Source organism: Glycine max, chromosome 3 (genome assembly GCF_000004515.6).
Source record: "Glycine max cultivar Williams 82 chromosome 3, Glycine_max_v4.0, whole genome shotgun sequence".
Classification (NCBI taxonomy): domain Eukaryota; kingdom Viridiplantae; phylum Streptophyta; class Magnoliopsida; order Fabales; family Fabaceae; genus Glycine; species Glycine max.
This window is the reverse complement of record NC_016090.4, coordinates 11,331,538-11,345,695: the sequence shown is the minus strand read 5'-3', so window position 1 is coordinate 11,345,695 and position 14,158 is coordinate 11,331,538. Positions and strand designations below refer to the sequence as shown.

At 33.8% G+C, this 14,158-nt stretch overlaps 1 protein-coding gene across 1 annotated transcript; it reads left to right on the top strand.

Annotated features, from left to right (window-relative positions):
* The first annotated feature begins 2,546 nt into the window (after positions 1–2,546).
* On the top strand, positions 2,547–12,659 carry LOC100784706 (ankyrin repeat and SAM domain-containing protein 6). The gene is made up of 6 exons (XM_003520845.5): positions 2,547–3,142; positions 4,532–4,593; positions 4,704–4,963; positions 6,025–6,099; positions 6,214–6,276; positions 12,384–12,659. Exons 1-6 carry the CDS (start codon positions 3,024–3,026, stop codon positions 12,426–12,428), a joined length of 624 nt encoding a protein of 207 aa, XP_003520893.2. The 5' UTR covers positions 2,547–3,023; the 3' UTR covers positions 12,429–12,659.
* Positions 12,660–14,158: the final 1,499 nt, after the last annotated feature.

Below are 14,158 nucleotides of genomic sequence, written 5' to 3'. Positions count from 1 at the left end.
TATATTATGAGCCTCAATCGCAATCCTAAGTCAAAAGTTATGACTATTTGAATTTGTCCGGATCTCCGTGTTGAATTGTCGATCCGTATGAACAATAAATCCGTATAAACTTACGGATTAACAATTCATATATTCATACGGATTGTCAATCCGTATGTACGTTCGGATTACAGATTATTTTAAAATTTTTTAAAAAATATTTTACAAATTAATGACCCATGCAGGATTCAAATATGTGACTTTCAGGTTATTAACACAACGCTTTAACCAACTAAGGTAATAGGTCAATTATGTTATAAAATAATTAATGTCTCTATATATAACACTAAAATTTATAATGTATATTTAATTCACATGTAAATTACATAATAAATTTTGTGACAATTAATTTTGTTCTAATATATTTAATGTACAAAAATTAATTGTCACAAAATTTATCATGTAAATTTATATATGCATTAAATATACATTAAAAATTAATGCACACAAATTAATTGCCACAAAATTTATTATGTAAATTTACATTAGAAATTTTAGTGTTATATATAGCGACATTAATTATTTTATAATATAATTAGTCTATTAGCTCAATTGGTTATATATAGCTTCATATACTTCTTGAAGAATGAGTTTGCACTCTCACATGAAGTTGTTATAATGGCAATACAAAACTTTTTATAAAGGTATGTAGTAGTACATCTTTTCTACCCATATGTTGTTAGCCAAAGAAAATCATTCAACCAAAGACTTCCATTTAACCTCAAAACCATCAATGCCTATATTTGCATACATGCATCTTGAACATTCATGAGCAAACTTATCATAATGGATATTTGAAGTGACGCTTTTGGATAGGTGTCATGCACACAAACGATGACAAACATTAGGAATATAATTTTCATTTCCTTACACATTGCTTTGTCTCCATCGGTAAGCACTGCATGTGTGAGTATTGTAAACCCTTAATATCATGTTCAATTCATACGGATAAAAAAAATTAATTATGCTTAACTCATTTTTTGAAATTGCAAAAATAATAATTTTTTTTAAAATTAATTAAATACATAAAAGATTCTTATTTGTCCTCTTGAATTAGCTAAACATCTAATCATAAATCACTAATTGGTTCCTTTTCAAAAAGGGGAAAAATTAGACCCATCCCTCAAAGTTCTTCCATTTTTTTATATATTTTTTTTTTAAAAAAATGCCTTTAATATTTATCTGGTCCCTCAACAAATAATATTATAAACATTGTCAATGATTATATGTTGACATTGATTATGGGGGAGGAAATAACATATTTAAGTTTTGATTCTCCTCTATCAGCTCATGATGGAATTGATAGGTCGAAATGATGTCCATACACCTGAATTGGTTGGACACAATTTCTACATCTGATCTTCCAAAACATGTGTTGAGTCTTAAAATTGGTGTACCTGTTATGTTATTGAGAAACATAGATTAGACATTAGGTCTTTGTAATGACACTCGCTTAGTCATTACCAAAATTGAGAAGTATGTATTTGAAGGAGAAGTAATATCTGGAAGTAAATTTAGTTTGAAGGCTTATATACCTAGGCTTTCTCTAACACCTTCTAACACAAGACTTCCATTCAAGTTTCAACGAAGAAAATTCTCTTTGATTGTTTTATTTGCAATGACTATTAATAAAAGTCTTTGAAGCATGTTGGAGTATATCTTCCCCCAAAGTGTTTTCTCCCATGGTCAATTATATGTTGTTGTTTCAAGAATTACATCGAGGCAAGGATTGAAAATCATGATTACTAATGGAGAAAAGGAAGATCAAAATAACACTTCTAATGTTGTTTTCAAAGAAGTTTTTAGAAATGTATAACAAGTCAGGTTGAAGAAACTATTGCCTAATATTTATTTAGATTATTCATGTTAATTATGTTATTATCATTATTCTTAAATATTAGTTTCAATTTGCATTGATTTATTTGTCAACATCTACTGATTCAATCAACCAACTTTTTTAGTACATTATGTTGTTCTTATTTGTTTTTCTAAAAGATTGCTTAATTGCTAACATATAATATTGATAATTTTTAATAAAAAAACATGATATATCAAATAGTAATCAATGTCTAAAATAATTTCACTATTACCACACGCTACTACTAAATATGAAAATTTGACTATTATTTTAGTGGTCGGAATCCCATTCTATAATAAATTCTTATAAACATGCATGTTATTACGCAAAGATCTATGTGAAGGAATAACAAACTAATCAAGGATTAATAATGAAGCATTCAATATGATACATTATTAATGGAGTTTAGACAAATGCCATACATTCTACTTTTTATGCAATTGATTCAAACATATATTTTAAAATGAATATTATTTTGAAATATGAGCTGCTTCATATATAAAGCAATCATTGGTATTCATTTGAACTTTTTCAAAATTATTGAATATTAAAATGATAATATTAAAACCTACAATAATTTTGATATAATTTATTTTATATATAACTTAATATCTAAAAAGTTATCCAGATTTAATTCCTTTCAACCAAACACACCAAAATAAGCCGGGCGCCAAAACAAATAAGCCGGAATCAAAGAGTACCCTTTCCAGCCTTCCGTACCAAACAAAATTGAATCTCTCTTCCGCACAAACAACCTCTCACGCCCCAAAGCCACACACAAAACATTTACCTTTTCCAACCCTTCAATTCCCTAAACATTTTTCTTTTCCTTCGAACTCCAATTCCCTCACCAGAACACGGTCACCATTGTTTTCCCTTTCAACAACATTCGCCATCCTTTCGCGACGAAGAGAAAAAAAAAAGGGGTGTTAGGGTTTCGATTCTCTGCGACGCTCTCCGCATTGCGCTACCCTGCACCTTCCTCACCATATCGCGCGCCTCTCTCACTCCCCTACTGTTTTTCCGCTCCCCACCCCCTCTCTCTGTGTTGCGAAAATTAGGGTTCATAGGTTTGGGGCTAATTCTTCTTCCGATTTCGAACCGAGCGCAATCGTAAAGAGAGAAAATGTACGCTGATCGCGTGGAGGGTGGAGCAAGGAGGCCAGTGAAGGAACGCCTTAATGATGTGAATGGTGTCAGTGGCTCTACTCGCCCGCAGCAGCAGCGTCAAATCACTGGCAAGAGGTTTGCAATTCGTTACTCCTTCGTGTTTTTATAATGACTATTATTGTTTTTGGCACGAAGGTTTTAAATTGCGGTCGTGGTTTCGTTGCGTTACTTGAAATTGTTGATATGGCGGATAAATGTGGCCGACTCGGCCACAATTACGGCCGTGGACACCCAAAAAACCTTAACTTGTGGTTGAAATCGTCGTTGTGGACACCCGGAAAACCTTAACATGCGGTTGAAATTGCAGTCGCGGATGGGTTTTCAAAACCTTGATTTTAGGAGTTGTAGTGGATGTAGCTGATTGCTGATGTAAAGTTGGATGTGTGACCTTAAAAGAAAAGACAGGATGCAAAATTATTATATACGAGGAGGAATTGGCGTAGCATTGATTAAGCAAAAGACAAAACCAATTAAGATGGTTTGGACATTTACAAAGAAGGGCCTAGGAGGCACCAACGAGAAGAGTAGATTGTATGATTTTTAGTTCTGTGAAGAGGAGGAGAGGGAGGCCAAGAAAGATATTGGGGGAAGTGGTAAAGAGGGATCTCATGGTAAATAATGTCGTTGAAACTTTGGTCTTTAACCAAGCCAAATGATGTCATGTGATCCATGCAGCGACTTTATCTAGTGGGATAAAGCTTTGTTGTTGTTGTTCCCTTCCATCTCACCTCTCTTGCTCACGAGTTATAAACCTGCTGTCATTCTCTTTATTTTTCCTCTCATAGACCTTTTAGCTGTATGAGGGTGAATTATAGATTTCTGGTTAAGTGATGCTGCAGTGCAGCTGATGAGATGACCTAGTTGCAAAATATTGGGCGAATTGATTTCTTATTCTTTTTCTGCTTTGATATATTATTAGATTTCAGACATGTGAGGAGGATATTTCAAATTTATTCTGTTGCTTTTTCACTTAAACATATTTATAGGCTTTTCTAGAAGAAAGTTTCAACCATGGTGAACTTGTGCCTCCAAAATTGGGCATGGACAGGTTTAGGTCATTGTGGTTTACTTTTTTGGGTGAGTACATACTTTTGTATATACACAAAATGAAACGATTTTGTTGTTTACCTGATCATTCTGCAAATATCAGTTACATGAATTAGTTCATTTAGCTAGTTTACTCTGCATTCAGGGTGCTTTTATTGGATGTCTTCTGTTGCATAGAGATAATTTTGTATCATGTTATCGTCGTGATTACAATTGGTAGAAACATTGTAGTATCAATGTACATATGGGAAGTTGAAACTAAGTTTCATTCATCTGCTGAGAATCTGCCTTTTCAGTCTTCTTGATTGGGTACTCAAAAACTTCAATTACTATGCACCTCAACTGTTTGAATGCTTATTGAGACAACAACTCTGATATATTTAAAGTCAAATTTTCTTTTTCTTTCTTAAATTGCAGGTCAAGGCAAGATGACAAGTGGGAACATGATCTCTTTGACAATGACGAACCCCGGATCACTAGTATGGATAAGATTATTCTCATATGCAACTATAAGTTGCCACTGTTGTTGGATGCCAATAGTTATTTTTTATGGGTTTTGACTGTTTGTTAATGGATTGTGATTGTGAAGATCGCAAAGTTAGTGCTCAAGATCTTCGCCTCAAGCTTCAAAGGAAGGGTCTTCAACCTGCATCTCAGAGTGGAAAGAGTTCTGCCCCAAACGTGCTGGATCTCCGTGAAAGGCTATCAGGGACAATGGCACCACAACCTACAAATTATGATCTGCCTAAGACAAAAGTTATTAAACCAAGCAGTAAAAGTGTTGGTGTTGAGGCTCCTGCAGTGCAGATCAAAAGGCCAGCTGACCCAGCTCCTAAAAAGTCATGGAAGGTATCATTGTTGTGATACACTCTTTTAATTGTCAATTAGAGCTTTTGTTTTGGCATCAGCCTTAGTGCATAAAACATCCTATCATCACCTATTCTTGTACACATTTATATATGCTATTAAATGTCCTGTTAAACAGGGAGTATTGTGATATTCTTGGACATGCATGTTAAAAGAACTGATCTGGAATTTGTTTGAATTTCTTCTTGTTTAGTTGTTTGAGTAGGTATATTGCATTGATGGCCACTAGTGTTATTCAACAAGACTAAATGGATGTAGAGTATAAATATTTTTTTAAAAAAATACTACGGTACCAACCAAGTACAGATAAACAAAGGGTGTGCTTTTGTAATATTATATACTTTTATACTTATACAATTTAAAGTATATATACGAACCAATACTATAACCATTTTATTTAATCTAACTTAAGCTCATCCAGATTTAGTTGAGTATGATAGCCTAATTGGTCCAACACCTAAAATGCTACAATTTCAAAATTGGGAGACATCAATAAATTGATTACTATGAGACCTTTGTCAGAGATAGTTTTGAACATAATGAGGACTAGTATGTGCTGGGCAATATTGTACTGCTGGTGAGCAGTGATTTTGCTGCAGACAACATTTTTTTATAGTAATGATGCTTTTTGAATTTTTCTAGTGGAAGAAGGTTAAAGGAAATCAAGCATTGATTTAATATTCAATCCATACTTTCTTGTTGATCAAGATATATACAATTGATCTTGTTCTTGTACTGTAATGGTGGATATGAATAATTCTCTTCAAATTTACATCAAGATAATTGTAGAGGTTCAGATGTTAAACTGTTAACTTGTCAGTGGCCATTTTTTATTCAGTCTCTTATGTTATTTAGTTTTTTTTTTGTAATTTTTTAAATTAATATTTTCTGCTTAAGAGAATGTACTTTTCCTAAGTTATGTTCATACTTGGCAAAACTAAATCAATTTTTGCCCCCAAATTTCTTTTGGATTAATTAATTATTAACTTTTTTACCAAATAAAGAAAAATTAAAATATATAAATTCTGGTTCTTGTTTTACAGGCTGGTCCTTCAGTTGATGAATTTTTGCGGTCCTTGGGTCTCGAAAAGTATCTCATAACTTTTCAGGCTGAAGAAGTATGTCATACATCTTTTTAAATTTTTTCCACCATTAGAGAAGGTTCATTCTCTTAACTGGGTTTTACTTTGATTATCAAGGTCTAATATTTCTATGCAAAAACTTTTTTTCAGGTTGATATGACAGCTCTCAATCATATGACTGATGAAGATCTCAAGGCTATGGGCATACCAATGGTACGCATCGAGATACTCTTGGAATTTTGTACTTTTCATGTTCGTCTGTTTCCCATGGCAATATTTCGCAGTTCCATTGATACTCATGTCAAATATGGAAATTCCTGTAACTTGAAATGTGCCCTATCTTTTCATGGACCTGTTATATGTTAAATTGACACTTTTTTTTGTGTCAATGTGCAATATTTCCTGCACTTTGGTAGCTTGGTTCATTTGAGTGGAGGGTAACTGTCACATTTTTAAGGATATCCATTCAGATAAGATGCTGCTTTAAGCTAAGACTAGGCATTTGGCTTCCATATGATTTAAAGCACATAGGTTTTAGAAAGGTGCCCCATGCATGTTGAGGGATTTGACTCATGATAGATTTTAAAGTTCTGTACAGCAATTCTGCCAAGTCAATGATGCTACGAAAGACACTATTTCTTCCAAAAGAAAATCTGCTTAATTAAATGACCTCGTGAAAGATAATGATTGAGGTATCAAATTAATTCGGTAGGTTCGGGAAAAGTGTCATGGGTCAACAAATTTCCGGCTTTTAAAGGATTCAGGGTCCAAGAAGGATGTTTTCTCTAGACTTGGAAGTGAACATTTTTGTTTTCTTTCCAAAATATTTTAATGTCATTTCTAACACTGAGGAGCTAGGGTGACAAGAATTGTATGGGCTAAAGAAGAGTTTGATTTGTAGAAAATAGCTGATTCAGCAATGAGTTGGGTCCTGGACTATGTGGGCTCCTAAGAACATTAGAACACAATTTTTTCTGATAGAATTCTAGCAGATCCTTTTGTGTTAGAGTAAAAATAAGAATATGTTTTCTATACAGAGCCTGTCATTTACCTTTGTCATCCAAAGCTAGTAGTAGCTGGCAAAGTTTAGGTCCCAGGCTATATAGCCTTTTTCCTCTCTCATGTAAACTTGTTCAGAACTTCAGACTTTTGTCTTGTATATATATTGAAATTTGCTGATAAAAAAAAAATATTGAAATTTGCTGAGTGAGAACTTACTCAAGCATTTCAGTAATGTAGTCCATGATTTAAACATGGTATCAGAGCAGGTACTATCCCACTCTGTTGTCTCTCCGCTACAGTCTGTTGTTGCTTGCCTTCTTTTGTCGCCATAAACCACCATCCGTGCCGGTGACCACTATTCAATGAATAAATATAATGAAAAAATTCAAGGAAATGTTTGGCCTTTGATTAAAATAAAGATAAGCTCCGGAAACTTGAAAGAATGCAAATTATTCCATATTTTTACAACTCTTTGAAAAGTTTTTTAAGTCCAGTTGCGAGGTCTAAATATTTCGTATGAATCATATATTTTTAGAATCCATTTTCTATATTCCGTGCTCAAGAAACTAGAATAAATATCTAACGGGATAAAACCATCTCTATCAAGATGACAAACCCGTTTTATGTTCTGTACTTTCAATAGGATCAATTAAAATAAGCCACACACTCATTCCGGAAATACCGAAACAAAGAAATTTCACAATCAAACTACCAAATAAAAAATGGAATAGGTTAACAAACAATAAGAAGCCTAAATGCTTAACTTTCCTTTCTATTGAAAAACTAATTACTTGATTCCTGTGAATCTAATTCATAGAAATTCCGTCCAGTAAAATGGACGAATTATAAATCTCCAAAATAATAGATAGAAGTATCACAAATAGAGCCATTGCAACACCCGTCAAAGGAGTAGTTTCCCATTCTGGAGCTACTTTACCATATTCTGAATTTAATGGTTTCAATAAATCCCCTACAACAGTTCGTCTTGGACCAGATATAGAATTATCCCCAGCGGTTTGTGTAGCCATAAATACTATTTTTTATTCATTTAGATCTCTATATCTGGTTTACTTGTAAGTTTTACTGGGTATGCCTTATATACTGCCTTTGGGCAACCCTCGCAACAACTTCGAGATCCATTTGAAGAACATGGGGACTAGTTGAATTAATGAGGCCTCCATGTTGGAGGCTCAGTGCTCATTACTTCAATTAAGATAATAAAAAATTATTTAACCTTTTTTTGTCAGAACTTTAGGGGGTTTCTCTAAAGAAGATAGGAAAAATAATAATTCCTAAAGTTTAGACTAAGAGGAATGTATAAACCAATGCTTCCATATATTTGATTGTGGTTTACAATTATAGCTTTCATACCTGTTTATTGGGGCTCATTTCCCAACAAATAAAAAAAGAGTAACTGCAATGATTGAAATAAAGATTTATCTAGTTCTCTAATCTCTATGTGAAATTTAAAATCATAAAAAAGTCAAAAAAGAACAAAAAAATGTTAGACTACTTGTCTTTTTGTAGTTGGATCTCCAAGTTTTGGAATGCTCCAAATTCTACTTGAGCTTCTAAATCTGGGTAGATACCAGCAAAAACATCTCTAAACAAAGTTCTAGCACCATGCCAAATGTGCCTGAAAAAGAATAGCAGAGCAAACGAAGCATGTCCAAAAGTAAACCAAAACGACCTCATAGGTTGGGGCTCCCTGTCAAGGGCAACCTAACCCAAGTAGTCTCAGGTCTAGATTCTGATCCACCCGCTCATGTGCCGTTCTCGTGTGCTGCCCTCTTTTTCGGCTACCTTTTTTTTATCTTTTATCAGATATACTTCTCTCCAGTCTGATTCAACAACACCCACTACCGTCATTGTGTTTGTTTCTCTGGTGAGTTTGACCATCTAGTCAGTCATCATAGTTGCTGCGGAAGCCACCACGTGTCTTATTTTGCACACTGGAGTCTTCTACCTTGAAGTTGTTTTCATTTTCTTATGCTTCAGCTCATATGTTCCAAGTTTGGAGCATTTAATTTATGCATGCCAGCTTGAGGGGGAGTGTTAGAAAAGCTGTTTTGTATCTGCTGTAAATCTTTTTTAAAGTTGTTTTTTCTGGTTGTATTTTGGTCGTAGGCTATATTCTTTTTCCATTCTCATGTATACTTGTTCAGACTTTTGTCTAGTATATATATTGAGATCTGCTTAGTGAGATCACTCGAGCACTTCAGCAATCCAGTCCATGATTTTAACATTTTTATTATAGCTGCCGTGCTTCTGGCATAACCTGTGATGCCATCTGCCATAAGGTGTTTTTTTGGCTTGCTGCCATGAACAGCCATTCACCATTAACAACAGTGTATGAAAGTTTTTAGTGGGGAAGCCAGTAAAGGTGGGACTGGAAGCTCAAATAAAGAAGCTACACAACATAGACTCTTTCAGATTCTGGATCCCTTTCTATAGAAGAAATTGCTGCTCTGGTTTCTGATTTTGGGCTTGATGAAATGGAAGATGATCAGCTGCTGCTGGTTGATAACTTACAAGTGTCAATTTCTGAAGTTCCAGCTCTGGATATGAATCCTGTTAACTTTTTGGACTAATGAGCCTTTTTTTTGGATTCTGTTAACTTTTTGAATATCACACATATGAAGGAAACTTGGCAGCTAAGGGACCCTTAGTTTGCCACAATCTCTGTATGAATCCTGTTCTGAGGACAAGCATCCAGAACCAAAATTCTTATTTTGGGAGTGTCTCCTCTCTTTCTACATCTCATTGTCCAATTCTATGCCTTGTCTTTCCCTTTCTCTCAGCAAATTACTTGAGCATCCTTAATGGTGGTAATACAATATCAAATAGTGGGCATTCATCCCTTGTCAGTGTATCGCATATCATCTAGCTTGGATATAGAAAGACAGCCTATGGAAATTGCTGAAGACCTGTTATCAATGTAATGAAAAACACCATAAATTTCCATCCTGTTAACAATGATCGGGGCATCAAGGGAGTCAATCTTAATGCTGTTCCTAGATTGGAGGTAGATTCCTCTATCACTTTCCTAGTGGAAAAAATAATTCAAAAAGGAATTGAATTGATTAGCTAGTTTGATTAACTATGGTCATAAGATAGGTATGCTGGTTTAAGTTTGTGACTCTGGAGATTATTAGTTGGAATTTGAGTGGGTTGGATGATCGTAGGAAGAGGAAGAGAGTTAGGAAGATAATTCCAATAACATCACTGACTTTTGTCACACTTAAAGAAACTAAGCTGGAAAGTTTTGATGTTCTTCAGGATATTAGGGATTTCAGATTTAAAGATTATGGGTCTGCTTGCCTTTTTTAGGTGCCTCTGAGGGTATTGTTGTTTTGACACCAGATGTGCTTCTAAAATCAAATATTTTCTTGGTGGCTTTTCAGTTTCAGTTTCCTTGGATGTTAAAGGATGAGGGAATTGGCGCTTTACTTCAGTTTATGTGCCTCATTCTCCAAATTTGTGCTCTTTCTTTTGGTATTAGCTTAGTTTCATGTTTTTTATATAATAATAGGAGAGAATTGGAGTACCAAAATAAACTGAATTAAAAAGAAGGAAAGCTGAATAAAAATAGAAGAGAACAAGGAGAGTTTGCTAGTAAAGAGAACAGAGAGAACAAGGAGAGGTTGCCAGAGAGGATAACATAGAACAGAAGGAATAGAAAAGGAGATGGAAAGTTATCCTTCACCAGAGAAGGAAGTTACCACTTGTTCAAGATGGGAGGTCAGTGGCTGAAGAGGTTGATTGCTGGAGAGAAAAGATTGATGACTGCTAGAGTTTGATGGCTGAAGAGAGACCTTTAAATTTAGGGATCATGGACTCATGCCTGAGTCATGGTGCTCATCTCTCTCGCTCTCTTATTTTGGGGGCTTCAAAACTGCCAATTCCACCTTTCACACTGCTAGGCCATGTTACCTTTGGATATCTAGTATCCCTGGGTTTTGGCGATGGTTCCCATATTAAATTTTGGGAGGACATTTGGCCATCTAGGTGGGTAACCTTGCTCTTTTTAATGCTTTTCCAAGACTCTTCTCTATTTCTCCCAATGCCCCTATAATCCAATTTTATTTTCTTGCATCCTTATAATCCAATTTCACCCAAAGGATCTCCAAGAGTTCCTGTGTATTATTTTTATAGAGGATTTGACACTAGTAGATATTCTAAGAGGCTTTGATGCTGTTCTCAATTTGTAGTTATCTAGTATATCCGGTTGGAAAGAAATGAGAGATTCTTTATTGGTCGTTAATTGCCTTTTGAGTTTATTCAGAATTTGAACAGCTCATGTAGCTTTTCTGTAGTGTTCTACTAATGGTCTTTTTAGGGTTGTATCTTTGCTAGACTTTCTGAGATTGGCCTGTTGTTTTGCATGTTACTTGTTCTGTTTGTTTTTGCCCTTTCAGTTTTTATTTACTTCTAGAGGATTTCTTTGTCTTGCTTTTGTATCTGTCATGTAGCCTAAAACTATTTGTAATCAAAGAAGTTGACGGTGATTTCTTGTTCTTCATATCTAAATATGGTTAAGTTGGTTATTGTGTTCTGTGTCTCTCTAAATTTTATTGATGTAATGTGTTATGGTTTTTCCTCTAAAAGGCTAGGTATATTGAATTGTGTTACGGTTTGAGTGTTACCAGTGTTATCAATGGTGGAAGGCCATAATTCTGCCATATAAACATGCCATTGCAGCCTATAGCCCTGCCATAGCGGGTCTCCCTTCACAAATTGCTTATGGTGGTTGACCAAAAAAAAATGCCATGCCATTCTGCCATGGTGGCCATAGCACCGACACTGCCATTTAACAACATTGAGTTTTACAAGACATGGATGCAACAATATGCGTTTTTGTTGCTATTCTCCAATTGAAATTAGAATATCATATCGGTAACTCACTATGAAGGCTTACTGTTTACGTTAGCATAGGCTTTTTCTTAGGTATTGCTTCTAGTTGGCTAACTTATCATGATTATCATATGTTTTTTACATTTTGATGCTTATGATATTATTTGTTCGTTAATCTCGGGGATTTGGTCCTTCGTTGGGTGTTTCTATCTTAAGTGGTTGGCTAGGTGTTATAACTATCTTGGTCCTTCATTGGGTGTTTCTATCTTAAGTGGTTGACTAGGTGTTATAACTATCTTGGTCCTTCATTGGGTGTTTCTATATCTTAAGTGGTTGACTAGGTGTTATAACTATCTTGCCCCTACTTTACCCGTCAAGTATGCTCATCCTTTTGATTTGTAATCCATTCAGTAATTCCCAAATTGATTTAGTTAAACACATGATCATGGTTGATTTTTTTCCAGGGACCAAGAAAGAAGATACTTTTAGCACTGGAGTCGAAAGTCTAACATTTAGTTATGGAATTGATTTTCTAAGCTGGATGGTGGTGGGAGGAGATCAGGATCTAAAAACCAAGTGTAATAGCATAGTTCTTTGATTATTTTCGTTTTTAATATTTTCCCTTACTTTTTAGACATTAATCAAGTTAATTTTGGTGTTTATTTTGCTAAACCCCGTCAATCTCCTGAAACTCTCTTATAATGCAATTAATGGATTTGAGAGTTTACCTTTTGAATCAATCTGTTGGATGCCTCAAGCGCAAATGATGTAATGCTAGGAACAGAATGGATGATACTTTTCAACACCGAGGTTGATATCAAAATGCAAAGTCAAACATGGATGAACTAATTTGTTTCAAGTGATTTAAATTGAAATGCTTGCGGCATTAGCTCGTGTAGGATTTGTCATGGTCGTTATCATATTCTCTTTTGACATGGATCATTGGGGGCGAGTTTTTGTTTTGAAGTTGCATTTTCAAAGACCACCAACTTTGTTATAAACTTATAATCATATTTTGTTGAAATTTTACCATTTTATTTTTAAATTTATAACAATAATATATTCTAGTTAAATAAGTAAATTTTAAATGATTTTTTTTTAAATTTTAAATAGGCTAAAGGATATATATGGTCCTTTAATTTATTTATTTTGTTTAATTGGTCTTTAATGTTTTAAAAAAATTCATTTTAATTTTTTATGTTTTAAAAAAGAATTAAAATGGTCATTTCGGCAATACAAATTTATCATTAATAAAATAAAAGTATTGGTGGCTAAAAAGTTTAAGTTTTCTTAATCCTTCATCTTGCAGTAATTAACGCCCAAAATACCAATTTATCAGTAGTTTCCTAAACAACATTAGGGAGTGTTTGGTTTTCATTTTCATTTTTTGTTTTTATCTCTTGTTTTTATTTTCTGGAAATTTTTCATTTTCAAAATATTAGAATTTTAAAAACATGTTTAGTTTGACGTTTTGTGTTCTGCTTTTAAGAAATAAAAATATTAAAAATGCATTTTCAAAAGAAAATGTATTTTTAGATTTGTTTAAAATTATATTCCTTGTAATTGTATTTTTATTTTACCCAAAATGAGGTTTGTGGTTTCAACTAAAAACGAGATTTTATTGTTTTCAATTTTTGGTTCGTTTGAGAAAATATTTTTACTGAAAATATTTTCAAAAATCCAATCAAATGCATTTTCATTACCATTTTCTATTTTCAGTAAAAATAAAAATAGAAAAACATTGATTCTTTTGAGAGCCATTTTCCATGCTCTAATGAAAATGCCAACTCATGCAAAACTTTCACAAACGAGAGTCCAAACTACATCAAAATACAACCACAAATTATACAAATCATATTTCAAGTTAAAATTGCTTAAGTGCTTATTTTGCAGCAGCGTTAAAAGTGACAAAGATGGCCACCCACATCATGAAACATTAATAGCAAAAAATTGACTTTCAACATTTATTTTTTTCCTTTTTCGTCTGAAATAGTAAGGGCAAAGAAATAGTGGTTGCTGAAACAGATCTAAATTCTTTTTTTAAAAAAAGGGCTTTTATTTTGTCTTTTGTGTATCGCAAAATCGAGTATGCAGTAGAAACAATCGGTTTTTCCGATGGCCACAATCGATTTCCTATGCACAAAAAAAGAGTGGGTGATAAGATTACCCTCCTTTACTCAACGGTCTTCTCACAGTAACAGGAAAGGTAGAGCACTACACAGAAGGTGTGAAGTTGTAA

What these genes read in the sequence shown, in the direction of transcription:
- LOC100784706 (XM_003520845.5), top strand. Translation starts at nt 3,024, where the DNA reads ATGTACGCTGATCGCGTGGAGGGTGGAGCAAGGAGGCCAGTGAAGGAA. An exon ending in CGTCAAATCACTGGCAAGAG is followed by an intron (nt 3,143 to 4,531) that starts GTTTGCAATTCG and finishes CTTAAATTGCAG; the next exon opens with GTCAAGGCAAGATGACAAGT. An exon ending in AGGCTATGGGCATACCAATG is followed by an intron (nt 6,277 to 12,383) that starts GTACGCATCGAG and finishes ATTTTTTTCCAG; the next exon opens with GGACCAAGAAAGAAGATACT.